Consider the following 19,858-nt stretch of genomic DNA (forward strand, 5'->3'; position numbering starts at 1 on the left):
ACTTGTGTTATAGTGTGCCCTGAATCTTGAGTGGTTGCTCTTAGCCACTCATAGAGGATTTCACATGACTTCAATTATCTTCTTAGAATCCAGTGGAAAGTAACATGGCTATGACCATTCCTGAGGACCCACCTTCCTTCTCCCTGAGCCATCAGCCTCTCTCATACACATGTTCCAGGTCCTCAGTATCCTCCTGAGGTGATGGTTATTAGTCTCACCTAGGAGTCTGGACACATTGGGATTTCCTGCCTCCGTCTACAGAATCCAGTATCGTTTAAGAAACGCTTCAGGTCTGCTTAGGGTGGATTCCCCCAGCTGCCTTGGCTTGAGCTAATCCTCACATCACCTGCACAGCCACACAGCACCAGCATTTAGTCAGGGTCTGCCATCTCCCAACTGCTTGCTATAACTCAGAGAATGAAGTATCTGCCCTCAGAGAACTCACACCCCAGTTAGGGAAGACAGATAAATCAGAAAGGGGCCAGGGAATGATAAGAGGGTAAAAAGAATTAAACAAGGTAAGGTCACAGTTAGTGACTAAGTTTTCCTCAGACTGAGTGGTCAGGCCAGGGAAAGACTCTCCAAGGAGAGGGCTCTTGAGACAATGCCAGCACAGAGTCAGGAATGCAAAGACCTATGGGAAGGGCATTCCAGTGAGAGGAGGTCTTAAGTGGCATGGTCTAGCACCAGCAAAACACTGTGTAGTTGGAGCAGAGGGATAGCACTGGGGTTGGCAGACACTCGTGAGGGTGTCATGCATTCTCAGTGCAGAATCCTGGAGGGTTTGTAAGTAGTGGGTGAAGTGCTCTGACTCAAGTTTCTGAAGTGCCCTCCATCTGCTGTGTAGGGAGTGGACTCGGCAAAGAGACAAGGGTAGAAAGAGATTACTACAGTATTCAGGTGAGAGGTGACAGCATTCGGAAGAGTGAGGTAAGAAACAGTGAAGAAAGTGAGAAACAGACCAAGTGTGAACATAATTCAGAGGCAAAACAAACCAGGTTTACTCCTGGACTGGGTTGGGGGTATGGCCCCAACAAGTCCATGCCCTGATCTCAGGAAGGTGTGAATGTGCATTTTATGTGTCAGAGGGGACTCTGCACATGTGACTGTGAAGGACCTGTGTTGCTTAGATCCTAACGGCTCCCTCAGGGAAGGGGTGGGAAGGCGCAGCATCAACGACTCAGACACCAGGAATCCGTTGAAAGCAAATAATGAACTCATTTATTCAATAACAGGGTAGGCCTTATATACCCTCCTCCCAGCGCCCAGTCTGTGTGGTTGTCCCTCATTGGCTGGGCATGATCAGGAACTCTGACATCACATCGACTGTTGCTAGGCCCTCAGGCAGACTCCAGGGTGGCTCTTAAGGAGTACGTTATGTGAATGCCTTGGCTACTGGTCTGAGCCAATTTCCTCGACCCTATGGGCCTGTCCTACTACAGACCTGGAGATGGAAGAATTATCCTGGGTTGTGTGAATGAATAGCTGAAGCTCGGCATCCAGGAGATGTGGCTACAGGGCAGAAGAGATGGGAGGCTACACTGTTCGCCCTAAAGATGGAGACGAGGGTAGGAACCACACAACATACACAAGCTACAGAACTGGGCAGAGGAGGAACACAGATCCACTCATGGAGCTCCAGAAAGATCACAATGACCACTGGTTAACCAATGAGGCCCACATTTCATCTCCTTATCTCCATAAAGCTAAGAGGATTCACACGTGGGATGGTTTGTTACAGTAGCCTGGAAATGATCTAACACATGGCCCATGAGAAAAGAGAGGGACTAAAGACGAATCTGTAGACCTCACAGTGGGCAGTGGTGCCACAGCACCATTTACTGAAGCCGAGGAATGAAGCCAAGATCAACTTGCAATGACATTCAGTTTCCAGATCAAAGCTAGAGGAGACTGAGGGGAAAAGCCTAGGCAGAAAAATCAGGACATGTCTGCTACAGAAACCAAAATTAGACCTGTGGGAAAAGCATTCCAGGGAAAAGAAGTCTCAGCAGGAACCTGGCAGGTGTGGTCTGCTGCTTCTGGAAAGAGGCCAAGCGAGTCACAAAGGCCAAGCGAGTCACAAAGGCTGGAACATCAAGTGAGGTAAGCATGCAGGCATAGCCATTACTGTTAGCAACATGGCATCAACACCAGACGGTGTCTTTGACAGGGGGAGTCTTTGTGGAATTGGAGGTGCTGAGGCCAAGTCCAACCTGTAAGAAGGCAAGTCATTGCTAGAAAGTGGAACAGAGAGCAGGGACGCTGAACTAGACTGTTAGCCAGGACTAACAATGCCTTGAGAGGAAGCACGGCACCTGTGTGTGCCGAGGGCACAGTCTCAGAGAAGCAGCCAGAACGGCAAAGCAGCACAGGCCTGAGACCAGGGAGTGAGGGAAGAGTCATGAGCGGAGGTAAAGGGCTGTTGCCCTTGAAGGAGCTCAAGTCCAACGCAGCAGCAGCAGCAGGAGGTGACAGATGTGGTGGCTGTGGATGGACGGCAGGAAGCTTAAGTGTGAGGCAAGGTCATGAATGAGAGAGGGGGACGTCTGCCTTGGAAGGTGGGAGCACAAAGCCACAGAAGAGCAATGGTGCTTGCATTCTGTGACCAGCCGCCTGGGAGCAAGCCCTGCCTGGACAGGCAGGGGGATCAGACCAGGAGGCATAAGGAGCAAAGCAAGAAGGGCACACGCCTCTACCTCAGGAGAGGGATTTGTTGTCTATTCCCCGTTTTAAAATGGAAGACGCACCACGTCCCTCTCTTCCCCCAAGGTGAACACTAGCTCATCCCCTCAGTGCTCATTCAATCCTTTCACTCTGCTCTGACACTAGTGCTTGGCACACAGTAGGTTAGGTGCTCAGTACTTCCGAAATCAGTTAGTACGTAAGTCTCCCCTCCCTAGGCAGGACTCAACCAAATACACTGGTCTCAAGCGACTGCTCCCCCAAAGCTTTCCCACACGTTGGCCATGACTGCTGACCAAAACCCAGACCTTCCTGTGCCTACCTCAGGGCTTCTACTGGACAACTCCTCCCGCTGTCCTTATTTCAACTGTGACCCAGTTCACAGTGTGAGAGTATTTGGAACTCCTGACTGAAAGCAAAGATGGCAAAAGGCAAAGATGACGGGCCCAGAAGAAGCTGGCATAAATGATCTTCTGGGGAAATCTTGGTACTCAGTCCAGGCTTCATGCCAAAACCTCCTCCCTGCATCCACACACAGCACAGAATCGGGAGACAACAGGACTGGAGACAGAAGCAACGTGGGGAAAAAAGAGAACATGCTGGCCACACACTCAGTTATACACTCTACACACACACACACACACACACACACACACACACACACACTCTGTTATACTCATACACATTCTCACAAACTCATACTGTCACTCAGTTATACACTCATACTCACTCATACAGATGATGTTCATACTCACTCTCAGTTTACACTCACACTCTCACACACATACTCACACTCACAATTAAATTATATACTTTCATATACATGCTCACACACATTCACTGTCACAATCTTATACTCACCCCATACTTGCTCACACTTACTTTCTAACATACACACTCACAACCCCCAGGTACATGAACACATACTTCCTCTACAGAAATCCAACCCAAGAAAAGAAAGAAAACCTTCAGCCAGTTGCCGAGGGTTGATCTAGCCCATCTCCAGAGCTCTGAGGGCAGGAAGCAACCACAGGGCAGAGGACATTATCAGGCTAGCCCAGAAGCTAGGAAACGGCCTTCTCAGGAAGTCAGTTCCACATACTCAAGTCAGACACACCCAGAGAGAGCTGACAGGATCTCCCAGGGGTTAGGCGAGGAGCACGCCTGTGAGGAGACAGGGACCCTGAGTCCTGAGTCAGGAACACAGAGGGCATTCACTTAGATGGGAAGGAACTGTGACCAAGGGGCTGGGCCTGATGAACCCTCCAGTCCTAGCAAGACTGCCAGGACAATGGGCAGAGGCAGGCAGGGATTCCACAGGAAGTGAAGGAAGTTGCAAGGCTTTTCACAGACCCTGTTCCCAGGCTTCTGGGCCCAGGACTCAGTAGAGATCAATTTTTTTTTTTTTAAGGTTTTTCAAGACAGGGTTTCTCTGTGTAACAGCCCCGGCTATCCTGGAACTCACTCTGTAGACAAGGCTGGCCTCAAACTCACAGAGATCCGCCTGGCTCTGCCTCCCAAGTGCTGGGATTAAAAGCATGTACCACCACCACCCGGCTGAGATCAACTCTTTTGGCCTGGGCCAGGGAGCAGAAGTGGCATTTGCTGCAGGTCATGGACTTGGCGTGGCCTGCAGAACATCCTTATCAACTGGCCACTCCCGGCACCAGGGAGTTTGAGAAAACTTTCAAATCCACAAGGGCCATGGAAGGCAGTGTCTCCAGGGAAGCAGGCCTCCTGAGACAGGGTAAGCAGTCTGAAAGTATGTAGAACAGAAGGGCAGTAGAAGGGACCCAGGGCCACCTCTGTGTCCTGGGGAAGACTCCCCAGATACCCACAAGAGCTACGGGGAGGAAAGGGCTTGGGTGTTGGGTCATCCCTAAGAGCAATCCATCAGCCAGGATATACACAAGCCAGCCAGGGAAGCCACCCAACACCAACAGTCTTGCACCTGGACACTCCCTCCTAGGGGCTGCCATGGCCCTCATCCTCCTTCCACACCCAGCCCTGACCTGAGCACCATCTACTCCATGGCGTAGGGCAGTGGGTGGTCCTCAGCGGAGATTTAGTGTCTGAGGAGTAAGTAAGTGTACATTCCTCAAAGGTGGCTTGTTCATTAACTGTGCTCCACCCAACACAGTTATTAAGGCTTAGGTACATTAAATCACTGTGTACAGTTGTGTGTCTGGCCTTGGTGCGTGGGGTATGACAATGAACAAAGCCAACCAAAGGGTCAACTCTTGGACCTGACAGTCTAGTGGTGACATTTATCTGCACCCCCATTACATTTACAACCCTCTGACATCCTGTGCTGGGTTCACCAAAGTGTTGAGTGAAGGGCCATGGAGCCTGTCAGGCACGGGGAGAAGCCCTGGTTCCGTGAGCCAGTCGATGTCATTTGTCCTCAGCTTTGGGCCTTTGTCACATTAGCCCCCCAGGAAGCTCCTGCTCACATCTGCTATCACTGCTGTTACTGCCGTCATACCCAGCGCTACCTCTGCCCCTCTGAAGAGTCAGGCATGTGGACCCCAACACTTTCTGTGACAGTTTGAATGTGAATGCGCCCATAGGCTCATCATGTATTTGCAGGACTAGTCCCCAGATGATGAACTGTTTGGAAGGACTAGAAGGTATGGCCTTGTTCAAGTAGTAGGTGGAGGAGGTGTGTCTCTGGGGTGGGCTTCAGGTTTCAAAGCCCACGGCAGACCCAGTGTCGCTCTCTACCTGCTGCCTATGGATCGGGATGTAAAAAGCTCTCAGCTACTGCTCCAGCACCATGTGGACTGCTTCCTGGCACCAGGATCATGGGCCAACCCTCTGAAGCTGTCTGTTATCAAAGAAAGCATTTAATTGGCACTTGCTAAGAGCTTCCTTAGCCATGGTGTCTCTTCATTGCAATGGAACACTGACTGACTAAGGCAACTTCCTTCCCAGACCAGGCTCTTCACTCCCCAGCTGCCAGTTGAAGCCACAAAGATTCTACTTAAAAATGCAGTTGGAGTCTCTGCCTTAGTCACCTGTCAAGGAGACTCCTCCAGGACATGTCTGAAAACCTTATAATGTCCAGAGCCCTTGTCTCCACTGTTTCTCCACTGTTTCACTCTACTCATCTCCTGAATGAGAGGTATCAGGACCCTTGGTCTCACTTGGATGCTAGGGCAATTACCCAGAGTCCATGTAGAAGTTCACACCCAGTATTGGACACAGAGGACCGGCCTAAGGGATGCTGTCCAGTCGCTTTCCCTACGGACACTGTTTTAACAGCTGTAATTCAGGAAACTAGCTGGAGAGCACCAAATGTGGCCCTTGGTGGACGGGGGCAAGTGTGTGAACATGCTGCCTCCAGATCTGGAGGGTCTCTGAAAGAACCCAAAAGATCCACTCTGCATGGTGCTGGCACCTTCCCCTCTGCCACACCCAATAAGCAGGGACAGACAAGTCCTCAGGCGGCAGGGGGTACTGCTCCTGCACTAGGTTTTTGGTGGCTTGTGGTTGTCCTTCGTATTTTACATGACACTGTTTAGCCTAAACAGTTTTGTCTTGGTGGTTGAGGGGGATGGTTTTGGAAGGCATATGAAAACCTTCTTCTTGGGCTTCTCAATGGGAACACCAGCTTTCACACACATCAGCTGCCTGCAAAACTCCACCATCTGCCAAGCATGAGGTCACCCAGAGAGAGAAATCTTGCCATGTGAGGCCAATGGGAATGAAGAGCAAAGGCTATTCCCAAGTGCCCAGACCAAGCTGGCCAGGCAGCCCCAGGGCTGAGGAGGTGAAATTGCTGAAATGCCTTCAGCATTAAGTAACAAGCAAACACCTGACTCAGTGTGGTCTCAATGTTGGAACATATTATCTCACACAACAGGAAGCCCAGAGAAGAGCAAGGCAGAAGCTTGGTATCTCAGCAGCCACATTCTTCTTGTCTCTATGCTGCCACGCTCCATGGGTCAGCCTCTCTCAGGGGCCAGCAACCATAACGGGTTCAATGCATGAACAGCTTTTCCCAGGCATGAAAGGTGCCTATTCTTCCCTGATAAGCACATACAGGGGTTCTTCAGCAAAAGGAAATCTTTCCCAGAAGCCCCTGCATCAAGTAAATACTCCCTACTGTTCCACTGACTAGAATTGTCACATGCTTATGCCTCAGCCAATCACTGCCAAGCATTCATTATTGGGTAGCAAATCCTCAGAACCAATCATAGGCATGAAGTTGGAATCACAAACCAGGGCCTAACCATAATAAAGTGCTCAGCACAAGAAATGGCTGACAGCAGAACAGGGGGTAGACAGGAAGATGGGAAGTGATGTTCAAGAGTCAGGGTGTGTGTGTGTGTGTGTGTGTGTGTGTGTGTGTGTGTGTAGGGGGAACCCCTCATTTCCAAGGCAAGAGACCCTCAACCTTTTCCTGGAGTCTGCTCTATTTGCTCAGAGAACTGGGCTCACAAGTCTATAGGTGGGCCAAGTCAACACAACACTCCACCAGTGAGCTGGGAGCCTGGCTCCATCCACAGTTTGAGGCCAGAAAAACAACGGCCCTCGGCCCTCTAAAAGTTAGCCACTTGGCGAAGAAACAAGGAGAGGCGGCGTGGAGAAAGAGCCTTGGACGTGGAATGGAGACGGTAACACCGCCACCAGCAGCATAAAATAGCTGGCCCATAGTGACATTTGCTCCGACCAAGTACTGAGATAAGCACTATTAGGAACTACAGGTTGTCCTTACAGCTACCTTACAACTTCGGCACTTCTACTACAGGTTACAGTGCATTAGCAGTAATTTCTAAAATCAAGAACTCTCTAAAAATAAAATTGTTATATTTGTGTGTGTGTATGCGCACGCACGCACGCACGCACGCACGCACGCACGTATGTAGGTGTGCTTATCCATGTGGATGCCCTTACTCATGCATATACATCTGGAGGCCAGAGGTTGACATTGGTATATATTCCTCAATCACTTCATGGAGGTTCTCGCTAAACACAGAGGCCATCTTTTGTCTCTGCTCCCAGGCTGCTCCTGCTGCCACACCCTGGCTTCTGGATATAGGTTCTGGGGGTTGGAGCTCGGGGCCTCATGCTCGTAAGCAGGCACTTTACCCTCTGAGCCATCTCCCCACCCACCAAAGTTGGTTTTTGCTGTTATTCATTTGAATAACAAAACCCAAGATGAACTGACACCTGTTCGCAGTGTCTTTATCCTCTGCAATGACTATTCATACACTTCAGCGCACAAGTGCTGCCCCAGACCCGACTTGGAGAGTCACACAATGTTCAGGATATATACCATATTTTGAAATAGTCTTGGTTAGAAAGCATCTGGCTTTGAGGGATTCAGGAGGACTTTGGGTGTGCCGGGCTTTAGTCCAGAGTTTCGCAAGGCCCTTTCACACAGGGAACTCAAGCAGTTGAACTCTGGGGCTGGAGTTCCAACCCATTCTGCTTGCTTCTCCTGTTGGCTGCCCAGAGCTTTACAGGGGGCACCTCCTTCTCCGTGCTCCCTCATCTGAAGCTTAGACTTGACTGGTGGACTTCAGTGTTTTTGTGTTCTAAGTATATGAGCCGATCCTTCAAAGGAAGCCTTAGGGAAAAGTTCAGCTGCTCCCATAAGTGAGGAAGTGAGGCCCACCCTAAACTCCAAGAGAGGTTCCCCAACAGCACAGTTTGAAAAATGACATCTGACATGATGTCCAAGGTCTTACATGTTCCAGACTGTTATGGCTGCCTTTTCTGTGAAGGAAGGGCAGCCAGGAGGAACTTGGACCAGAGTCTGACAGATGGGTAGGCTCTGACCTTCAGTGAAGATCCCAGAGCTGAATGGCATGAGCAAAAGGGGAACCATAAGCCAGGGGCCAGGAATCCAAACTAGCCCAGGGATGAGGGGAAAGGACACTGCTCCAAGGTGACAGGAAGATGTGCTCGAAGAGTGGCTGGACCAAGCAGATGAAAATCAAGACTCCTCCCCCAACCCAGAGCCCCAAAAGAGTCCCTCCAAGCACGAGGCCACAGGAAGAACAGGGCAGTCCCAGCCCCAGTGCTGGCCTAAATCGAGGTCTTTCTGCCCTCACTGCAGGGACCACAAGCACCAAAGCCTGGTGCCAGCAAGCCAAAAGGAGGGCCATACTCTATACCACAAGGCATGAGCTTCAGGGACGACAAGACTGTTTAAAAGCAGGATGTGGCCAGGAAGCACAGCTAGAGGACCACAGGAGGTCTCACTGACCTGGGGGCAGTTTGACTCCCAGAGGCTTGTGGGGTACCCCAGGAATGTCCTAAGAGGTCATTCCTAAACAGCAAGGCCACTATCACAGCACAGCCTCAGATATTTCCCAAGAAGCCCTTGGGCCACCAATAACTGTCTTGAGAAGTCTGCAGTGGCTTCAAGATACCAGGAGTCTAGACAGGAAGCCATGATGCCATCTATGCCTTCAAACAGCAAGGGGGTCAGCCACAGGCAAACCAAGAACCTCCCTCTCATAGCATGGTCCAAACAGATTCTGGAGCCAACCCATCACCAAGAGGTGATTAAAATGTCTCCAAGTCTCACCAAATCAGATGGGTTGAGATCCCTTCTGAGAGAACTACCATGTGGGGCTTCCCTGCTCCAAGTGAGCTCAGGAGCAGAGCTGCCTAAGGAGATTAACTGGCTGGAGAGAGAAGCTACATGACCTCACAGTGACTGCCCAGGACCCATGTACGCCAGCTCCTGCCACAGTAGTAGAGGAGGCCCTCATCAAGCACCAGCTCAGATAGATACACCTTTTCCAAGTCTCTGTCTCTCACTGTTTCCCCAGCCAGGACCACATGAAGGCACTAGGATCAAGGAACACCGTGTACTGAGCTTTACAGGTATCGATCCTCATGGCCACCTTAATGGAGCAGGTGGCATCTTCCCAATGGGAAGGCAGGCTCAGAGAGGTTACAATGGGCTCTAGGTCACTCAGTCAGTTCAGGGAGTCTGGATATCAGCCCAGGTGCACTGCACTTCCCATGAGGTAAAACTTAAGAGGCTAGAAGATGACATTCTGGGAAGTCAGAACAACGAAACATTCTGTGGAGTACCCAGCAGGCCAACCAGAAGCTGATGGAGAACTGGTCCTCCACCTTTACTCCCAGACCCCTGATGTTCCTCAACCCTACACCCACTGGATCCACTGAGCCCCAACACCTTGTCCTTGCCGAAATGGAGACAGTGACTGCACATGTGCGGTGGGCTAAGAATCCACACTAAACTTCAGGCAGCAAGAGCCGAGGCTTCAGTAGAAATCTCTCACTGCTCCCACTTAAGACATTATCCTCCTTCTAGAGGCTGGCACAGGGCCAGCCATTACAACCAGGTTTTGATTTTTTTAAGACAATGTGGAATAAGGAACTGGGGGTGTATGTAGCCCATGGAGCAGGGGTTATAAAGCCTGTCTTACCAATGGAAAAGTAGGCTCAGAGAAGTTGACCAGATGGTTCAAGGTCACTCAGCCAGTTCCAGGAAGAATCTGGATATTGGGAGAATGTTCACCTACCATGGACAAGGCCCTGAGTTCCATACCTAGCACAGAATAAACCAGACATATACAAATGCGTGAAATCTCAATCTTGGAAGTGAAGGCAGGGGTTAGGAGGTCAAGGTCATCCTCAGCTACACAGTTGAGTTTAAGAACAGGCCAGCCTGGGATACATCAAACCGTCTCCAAAAAACTGTTTTTTAAAACAACAAATGAAATGGGCGTGAGGCAGAAGATAGACTGCTGGTTTCCCTTCTGACTTGACATTTGATCTTTTCTAACCTACCCACCTCTTGGCAAAATGTCTAGCACCATTTATCTCCAGGGTCAGGATGGAGCAGTGACTCTCAGTGTCCACAGCTTAGAGTCCCACGCCAGCCCATCCTTCCCCAAAGATGCTGTCGCTGCTGAGTGGAAGCAGAGAACCAGGGACTGCCGCTCTCACCCCTCCCCGGCCCCTATCTCATGCAGAGAAAACCCAGCACCATAACTGTAGCCCATAAGGCCCACCCGCTCTTCCTCCACCCAGGCCCTCCCTGGAACTCACTCCGTTAGCTCTGGTCTTATCTCCCACGAGGCCTCAGTAGGGCTTCCTAAGCCACTGGAGCCATCTATTTACTATGTGAAATCAGCAGTCCCTGTAACTTCCCACCCAACTCTCCCTTTATTCTTTCAGCAACATGACCCCCATCAACATCCTGCTTAGGAAGCAATGAACATATTATCTGCCTCCCCAGCCCTTCCCCACCGAAAAGGTGGGCTTCACAGAGCTGGGCAGAGTGCATTTTTGTCTCTGTTCAGCAGCCTCCTGCAGCTCCCACTTAGATACTCAATATTTATAGGATTAATGAAATGAGTGAGTAAATAAATAAAGAATGGCCTGTTACTACAGTGTCGGGCTGTGTGGCTATCGAGGGGAGACTTCAGAAACTTTAATCTATTTTTCCCCGATAGGGTCTCCCATAACCCAAGCCACATACTGATTATACAGCCAAGGATTACCTTGTACTCTCACCCCACTTTCTGAGTGCTTGGGATTATAGATACACCACACCACACTCAGTCTGCATACACTACTAGAGATAAAAGTCAGAACTTCTTTTATTTGTTGTCTGGTTTTTTTTTTGTTGTTGTTGTTTGTTTGTTTTGAGGCACTATGTAGCTCTCATTGTCCTAGAACTCAGAGATCTACCTGCCTTTACCTCTCTGGTACTGAGATTAAAGGGGTGGCACCATGTACATCCTGCCGACCCCTGGACTGTATGTGCGCTAGGCAAGCATCCTACTCCACTTCATCCCCAGCCCTTTTAATCTTCATAATTCCTGCAAGGAACACACAAACAAACCCTATGGTCTCGCTCTGTAGCCCTGACTGGCCCGTCTCTGGAGTGACTGGATTAAAGGTGTGTCAGCATGCTTGGGAAGGCACATTTTAAAAGGGGCTCTGAATGTTGAGGAAACTGAGCTCGTGAGGCAACGGACTCCAGGTTGTTGAGTGATTGGACCAAGGTCACAGAGACAGGGAGCAGCAGCAGTACCAGCAGGCCCCGGCCTGATGCTCCTGCTGGGCTGCAGCTGCCTTCAAAAAAGCTGTCTTAGTCTGACAGGCTTGGCATTCATTACTTCAAGCAGCAAAGCTTCAACTTAACAGTGTCCCACCTGCGAAAAACTTGTGCTAGCAAACCCACAGGGACTATAGGGGAGCCAGGACCCCCCCCCAAAGCCAAGACAAGGTCCCACCAGCAGGCCCAGGAAGGCCCCATCAGTCAGGGGAAGACACACCCTCAAATGTTTCTCTGCACCTTCAGCAGATACAGCATTCTGGGTTTGTTTCATTTTTCCTCTGCTTTATCTTTGTCTTTCTGAGCAGTCTCTTCAACCTTTTCAAGTCTCAGTGACCTTTCCTCATCCATGGCTGCTGCTCACTCATCATGTGAGGCTCTGGGACAAAACTATCTCCCAGGAATTTTCCAAAGCTAACTTATACACAGACCCAAGGGCCACAATGCTCTGCTCACCACCACCACCCTGCCCACCACACACCCTATTCACAGCTGCAGCTGAGGCCACAGGAACCAGGTTCTGGAAAGAGAGGCTAGCTTCCTTCAGGGGCCATGAAGGTAAGATGGGCCCATGCATGAAACTTTCACTCACTCTCTCCTTCCAGGGCCCACAGCAGCTTGAGTCAGTCCCTTCTCTCCTGTCTTTATTTTCAGTCACATCAACTTGTCTGTGTTCTTTAAACCACTTCTCACTACTTCCATACTGGATTCTCAGGGGTCCAGAGGACCTCCCGGAGAGCAGGGGCCTGGTCAGTACCTGGCACAGGTGGGCACTGCACATGCTGAAGAATGAGCAGAGAGCAGGAAGCAGGTAGATCTGGGAGGAAGCTCAAAAACCATACCGAATCCTAACATCAACCTGCACAGAAGGGACTCAAGGGACACAGGAGACACAGGAGGGGGATCAACAAGAAAAAAGAAAGTGCAGGTAAGGAGAAGAGGCCAAAGTGGGCAAGGGCAAGTTGTCTTTGGGGTCCTTGGGGACTCAACACCGTTCCCTCAAAATGCTAACTTAACTGAGACAAATTCACCATTTTCCAAAACACCTACCCAAAGCAAGGTACTCTAGTTGACAGTGTGCAAAAGCAACATCTTGCCCTCTGTGCATGGTGATATGTGCCAATGGTCCTAAACTTGGGAGGCAAGGATGGAGGCTAGAGACTTGGAGGCTAGCCTACGCTATGTGGCTGAGTTCGAGGGACACACAGCGAGACCCAATTAAAAAGAAAACTTTACATTTCCAGGCACTATTTCCATAAAATCACAGAGACCAACCTTAAAGGGGGTATGTGACTTCTCTGTCCGTTTCTGGGTAGTGTGATGTGAGAAGCCTGAAAACAGTGCACATGTCCGTTCTCGAATGAGCAAGGCCATTCCTTCATCCATTGACTTTGTGATTTAGTTGTTTGGCCCACACTGGCCCAGACAGCCTTGGGAAGCCAGAGGTGAAGGAGGACAAAAATCCTCTGCCCTCTCACCATGCTCCGAGTGCCTGCCTGTGGTTTTGGCGCGTACTAAAACACAAGCAAATATTAACCATACTTGCTTCCAAAACAAATAAGGCCACGTGGAGCCTCGCTTTGGAATGTCATTTTGGCTGCAATTTTGGTTTGATGGGCTGGACGATCCAATTCAGCAAAAGGGGTCGTTGGCCAAGTCCAGCCACCAGGTTCCCAACTCAGATTCCCGGCTCCTGGGCACACCAAGCCCCTCATCCAATCAGCTCCATTCCTTCAACCACATCCTCACCTTTCTGCCCAGTAACCTTCTCCCTGACTCGGTTTCCCTTATACGCTCCACCCTGACCTCTCCGGGTCTGCAGATTTGACATCCAATCGCCTGACCTAAAGACACACACCCCAACCTGCCAATGCCACCCTTAACATACTCCAAGTCCGAGCCTCCTCCTGGGGCCCTTGAATACCATATGTTTACAACATCCCCATTCGTTGGACCCCTGAGCACATCACACACACACACACACTCTGGTGGCCCCCACATGCCAATAGGCATGTCCTGGGGGCGCCATACACACACACAGACACACACACAGGCACACCAGCTCCAACTTCTTGGAAGCCAGGGGCTGGCCCTTGGCCTCTGGGGTCGGGGACAGCGGCGACTCTGTGAGCCTCTCTGCCCTGCACGTCCGGACTCTGGGGCGCCGCCACCGCCCGCCGGCCCAGCCGCACGCCGCGTGACCGGAGGACCCCGCGTTCCCCAAGGGCCTGGCCCGCGCACACCGCGCGGCCTGCGCCTCGCCACCCGGCCGCGCCCCTGCTGGCGCCCCGCGCCTCGGGCCTAGCCCCGGAGGCCGCGGCGGCCCCGCAGCCCCGGTGCGCCCGCGCGTACCGTTGGCGATGAGCTTGGCCGACAGCTGCTTGACGAGCTCGGGGATCCGCTCCCACTGGCACTCGGTGCGGCAGCGCTCGATCTCCGTCTCCAGCCGCGAGCCCGCCTTCCTGGTCGCCATGGCCGCCCTGGCCGGCCCGGCGCGCGCCCGCAGGCCCCGCAGGCCCCGCCGCCGCCGCCGGGCCCCGCGCCGCCTCCCGCTGCGGCCGCGGGCTCGGGCTCCGGCTCCCGGCTCGGCGGCGTAACGGGAACGCCGGCCGGGGAAGGGGCGGGGAGCGGGCGGCGGCGGGCGCGGCGGGGCCCCGGGCGCCGCGAGGAGCGGCCCCTGCCGGCCAGGGCCGGAGTCGCAGCGGGCCGGGGCGGAGGCCGGGAGGGCAGTGAGGAGAGCCGGGCGTGGGGAGCGCGGGCTCGGCTCAGGAGCAAGCCTGGGGCCGTGCAGGGTCAAGCCAGGGCAGCCATCCCGGGGACGCTCTGGGGCCCCGCAGGCCTGGGTGCCTGGGGTGAGGGGGCGTGAAGGGCGGGCCTGCCTCGGCTCGCCCTGCCATCGCAGGTTGCCTGAGCTGGCCCGCGCCCCTCCTCAAGCTCCCCTCTGCCCCAGGCAGCCTTGGTCCCCAGGAGGCCAGAGGGGGCGGCGACTCATCCTTCTCCAGAACCTGACTGAAGTTCCTTAAATGTAGGTTGGAAGCGAGTGAGGCGGGGGACAGCTGCGAATCCAGATGCCAGCTCCCTTGCCCTCTGAAGAGAATGCCAAGTCATCCGCGGGGCTTCCTGGTCTTGACCCTGTAACTGAGAGCAGGGGCAGGTGTCTAAGCTGCGCATTATTTCACCTGTGCATTTATTTAATAATTATACAGTTAGAGATCGCCTCGACTGAGCTAGGTAGTGCTTTAGGGCTGTAGAAACGGAATGAAGTAGGCATCAAGCCAGCCTTGCTGGAGCTTACATCCCATTCATGGGAATGAATTAATTAAGCAAAAGAGAGTTGCAAATTAGAAAGCCTAAAAAAAAAAAGTGACTGAAGAAACAGCAGGATCAGGTGAGGAAGATAAGGTTGGGGAGGGTAGGATTTCAAATGGGATGGTTAAGGATGGTGTTGAAGGGACATTTGACAGTCTTAAAGGTGAGAGCGTCGTGGATATGGAGAGAAGGGCAGAACACTACAGGCAAGGGACTATTGAGAGCAAAGGCCTCAGGTTTACCATATTTGGTGAGTTAGGAAAAGGCCAGAGTAGCTGGAGTGGAGTGAAAGCAAGGGAGCAGAGCGGATGATCTCAGAGAGGGGGGGGGGAGCTTTAGTTCATGCTTGTGGACCACTAAAAACCGGCTGTCTTCCTGGTGAGGTGAGCGTGTAGTCAGGGCAGAAGAGGGGGCCTGCACGTTAGGAACGGCACTGCCTGCAAAGTGGGCATCACCAGTATTCGGGATACTTGGTCAGGGCAAGTGGCTCCAGGGGCAGTGGGGGTGTTGGACTCTGTAATTCTGCCTCTGAAAATGGAGCTGTTCTGGCAGTACCTGGTCTCCAGGCTCAAGGAAGCACCATCTTCATCCCCTCCGGGTGTGTCTCCTCCAGCTTCCCAAAGCCATCAGTGAAGGCTTTCCAGTCATGCCCTGAGGCTAATGAAGAACATAGAGGGTCCTTGTTTACCTGAGCAGACACTGAAACTCAGTCAGGGCCCAGAGGAAAAAAGTGCTTGGGACATGACCAGCCCAGCACCCGAGGCAACCCGAGGCCTTCAGAGGTGAAGGAGGTGGAGCAGATGGGGCTCAGACACTAAGGGCAGCCCAAGGACAGGCGAACAGAATGCCAGAGGAAAGGAGGGGAAGGCGGCTTCTCAGGAGTGGTTACGCGCTCACTTCCAAATCCAGCTAAGCGGTCTAAGTGTTTGCTTAGGATATGCTCCTCCTCAGGCTCAAGGTCTGCTCAAGCCAAAGGTCACCAAGAAACCTGGTTCAGCTGACAGCTCCTGTGGGACCCTAGGCCTGGCAGTTTCCCTGCACAGTGGTGACATGCAAAATAACAACGTCACCCCCTAGCTTGGGCCTCCGTGGCCACAGGGAAAGGCAAAGCACCAGCGTGTTTCCTACCTGTGTCTCAGAGAAGCTGTTTTTCTGAGGGTGGGAGATGCCAGGCAGTGGCAGGTAGCCCCACCCCATCCCCACCCCCAGTCTCCTTCTCTTCCTAGAACGTCTACTGTGGAATGCAGCAGTTAGAACTTAATGATAGAGTGGAGTAGATGAAGACTGCCATTCCAACAGCTCTGTGCCTCTTGCACACCACACTCTGGAATCAGCTATTGCACAACAAATACATATGACTTGCTTTGGATTATGTTTTGAGCGTCTGCTCCTAGGTTCATATGTTGGGAACTTGGACCTTAGGGAAGAGATACGGAGAGATGAGGGCCCTTTAAGAGGTGAGGACTGATGGGACGATGTTGGGTGGAAAGAGAAGCTGCCCTTGCAAAGGATTACTGTAGCTGTGTGGGTGGGGCCCCAACTCTTCCAAGTGAGTTGTTTTAAGAGGGAGCCCCCATCTCTGGCTTCCTGTTTGTAGATGGAATGTTTTCCTCTCCAGCATGGTATTAGTTACTTTCCATTGCTAGGATGTGATGCCATAACCAAGGCCATGGATTTGACAGAGCAAGGGTGAGGGCCATGGAAAGGGTTGGAAGGAGGAAAGAGGAAAAATATTATTATATTATATTATATTATATTATATTATATTATATTATATTATATTATATTAATTATATTATATTATACATGGACAAAAACTACCATGACCAAGGTGACTTACAGAAGGAAGAATTTATTTGGGTTTCCCGCCCGCGAAGGGTAAGAGTCCATGATGGCAGAGCAGAGGCATGGGGGCTGAAGCAGGAAGCTGAGGGCTCACAGCTTGACCCTTAAGCAGGAAGAAGAATGCACATGAAAACTGGAAATGGCATGAGTCTTTAAACTCTCAAAGCCTGTCTCCAGGACATTCCTCCTCCAACAAGGCCATACCTCTTAAACATCCCCAAACCGCACCACCAACTAGGGACTAAATGCCCAAGGCTATGGGGGACATTTATCATCCAATCCATCATATATATATGCTCCTACCACACAGCCTGAGGGCTTCACAAAAGCTGAGCTGATACCAACACCACACTCTTCAAAACTGTGAGGGAAATAAACCTTTTTGGTTATGTTTTCTTTGTTATAAAGTTAACTTGCCTCCGGGGTTTCATTATAGTAAAGAAAAGTGAACTAACACATTCCAGGCTTCCACACTCACTGGAGCTGATACAAATCAGTAAATTTTCAGATCGTATTCTTGAGTGCCAAAATTTGTGGGTGCAGTGGTTGGAAGCAGAGTCTGATGAACATGACCAACTTAATCCAGCAGAGAAAGAAACTGCTGGTATTCACTGTGTGTAGCCTGAGAACCGGGCCCTGCAGTTCCCAAGACCCTTCCCAACTAGATAATATTTTTTTACCCATCACTGGTCCTGTGCTGGCCACCACCACATCAGCTTTGAAGAGGCATAAGTGACCCAGGAGAGAAGGTTCCAGGTAAGATTACCTGCAGGTAAGTTCAGAGGAGGAGGTTATTCGTGCTAGTGTAATAGCAATTAGGCCAACATTTCACTCTCTGAGCATTCATTCAGGAATTACAAGTTTGGCAAGCTTGTGAAGAATTATTGCCTGGGGCCTGGTAGTGTCAGAGAAGAAGCCATGTAGAAGAGGCTGGGAGGGAAGTCAGGCCTCAGGCAAGATCCCTGGGAAAGAGGTTGCCAGGAAGAGATGGGTTTGGGTTCAGAAGGTCGGGGCTAACAGGTAGCTATGGTAACAGAGCTCCATGACCCTCAGAACCCGGAGTCCCCGGACCGACCGCTAGAATGGGGAAGAGGGAAGCAGACAGGGGGGGCTTTAGGTTGAGACTGTGGGCTAGGCTAGCGCAGAGGGTGCTCCTGGGAAGGAGGAGGTACTGCCGAGAGCGGGGCTGGCGGCTTTGTCCTTTGTCCTTGCTCCTGTCTGGGCCTGGGAGCCCCGAATTTCACCCGATTCCCCTTGTGGTCCCTCACCCTTCCTTGAGGACTTGGCCTCAGAATTATGTCCTCAGACAATCTTCTCTGACCATCTTCCCCCTCACTCTGCTTGGATTTTCTTCTTGGCCCCGAATGTTCTCCACTCTCGGACGTGGAAGGGATTGTTGGCCTGCCTTAAGTGGAAGGAAGCTGCCAGCAGGCAGGGATTTTTGTGGGGCTTTGCTCACTGATGTGTCCCCATCCGGGAGACGAATGCCTGGCAGGTAGTAAACACTCAACAAACATGATAAAAAGGTTAGGGATGTAGCTTAGTTGGTAGAGTGATTGCTGGGTAAGTACACAAAGCCTTGGCTTCAGTCCTGGCCCCGCAGATAGGCAGGCCTGGTAACACACCCCTATGATCTCAACACTTGGGAGGTGAGGCAGGAGGATCATCTTCGGTATTGATGCATGGTGAGTTTGAGGTCAGCCTAGGGTATGTGAAATCCTGTTTCAAAAAGAAGAGAAAAAGAAAGAAAGAAAGAAAGAAAGAAAGAAAGAAAGAAAGAAAGAAAGAAAGAAAGAAAGAAAGAAACGAAGGAAGAAAGAAAGGAAGGAAGGAAGAAAAAGGGAGGAAAAGGAAGGTGGCGAGTTGGCACTGTGCAGGTACCCCAGGATCGAGTCTCCTCGAGGATATACCCAAAGGGACGTGGTACCCACCTACTGAAGCAGACAGTTTGAATTTAAGGGTGAAATGGAAATCTAAAAGGAAACAACAAGACTTAAGCATGCTAACAGAGAGCAATCACTTCTAACCTTGGACCTTGCACCGCCAGACAACTAGACAATATAACCTCATTGTCTAGTTGTCTCGGGCAGGGAGTTTCTCAGCCGCTCTGGGAGGGGTGGCCCATCCGAAGCTGAGGTGGTGGGCAGCTGCAGAAAGGCTGGGGCTGAGAAGGTTCATGGAAGCCTGCAGGCCCTCGGGGCATGAGTAACGAGGAATGTAACGCCTTTGGCTGGCTTTTAATTGTGTCGTATTTGATGCGTACAAAGATACATATAATCAACAACTTACATCATGAAACAATAAGATGCACACCAGCAAGGCAAGGCTGCTGGTTATCCCAGCTCCAACTGCCTCTAGATTTGGCACTGGCTGCCCCACATGTTTTTTGACTGTAAGCCAGCTTTCTGCTACTTTCCGTGAGTGTTCTGTGTGTTCCTACCCATGGCATGGTTGGCTGGTTGGTTCCTGAGCTCTGTAAAACCAGCATGTTGTACAACTTGCTTCTCTACTCACCCGGAGTTTCCGAACTCATCTGAGTTCCACACACAGCAGCTCCCCCATTTGGGTGTTACATACATCCATGAGACATGGGCAGCTTGACCAAAGCCTCTAGTGCCTGGGGTGGTCTCTGCGAACAAGACTGGTGTTTATAAGAGCCACACCCATGCTGATGTTCGGAGCAGGGTTTCCAAGGATCAGTTAACATTAGCTCTGCATCCCTTACCCCTCTCAGTCCCTCGGGCCCCCTGCCTTTACCCCTCCAGTGCCACCCGTCACTTCTGGAGACCTGGAGCCCATCACAGGGACAAACTGGTTGGAAAGCTGCTGGTGACAACACAGCAGCTGCCAGAGCTGGTCCTCCGAAGTCACTGTGGACGTGCCGTGGATAGTTAGATGAATGAAGCTGGCTGGTTGCTCAGGGCAGACCCGAAATGAGGAAATCATAGCTGAGGGTACCCTTAGCTT

At 51.5% G+C, this 19,858-nt stretch overlaps 1 protein-coding gene and 1 long non-coding RNA gene across 2 annotated transcripts in view; both read right to left on the bottom strand.

The window, feature by feature from the left end:
- The window catches only part of Ttc7b (tetratricopeptide repeat domain 7B), a 115,990-nt gene extending 101,762 nt beyond the window's left edge, over window positions 1-14,228 (bottom strand). Inside the window, exon 1 of the mRNA XM_059279164.1 lies at window positions 14,090-14,228. Coding sequence (XP_059135147.1) covers window positions 14,090-14,210 — 121 coding nt within the window. The 5' untranslated portion in view covers window positions 14,211-14,228. The remainder of the gene's footprint in view (window positions 1-14,089) is intronic.
- Window positions 14,229-14,450: 222 nt separating this feature from the next.
- On the bottom strand, window positions 14,451-17,898 carry LOC131924324 (uncharacterized). Its single transcript, XR_009382855.1, has 3 exons — window positions 17,658-17,898; window positions 16,887-16,994; window positions 14,451-14,875 (listed from the first exon to the last, which is right to left on the bottom strand). It is a non-coding gene; the product is annotated as an uncharacterized LOC131924324 (long non-coding RNA).
- Between the last annotated feature and the right edge of the window lie 1,960 nt (window positions 17,899-19,858).

Source organism: Peromyscus eremicus, chromosome 14 (assembly GCF_949786415.1).
Source record: "Peromyscus eremicus chromosome 14, PerEre_H2_v1, whole genome shotgun sequence".
In the NCBI taxonomy this organism is placed as follows: domain Eukaryota; kingdom Metazoa; phylum Chordata; class Mammalia; order Rodentia; family Cricetidae; genus Peromyscus; species Peromyscus eremicus.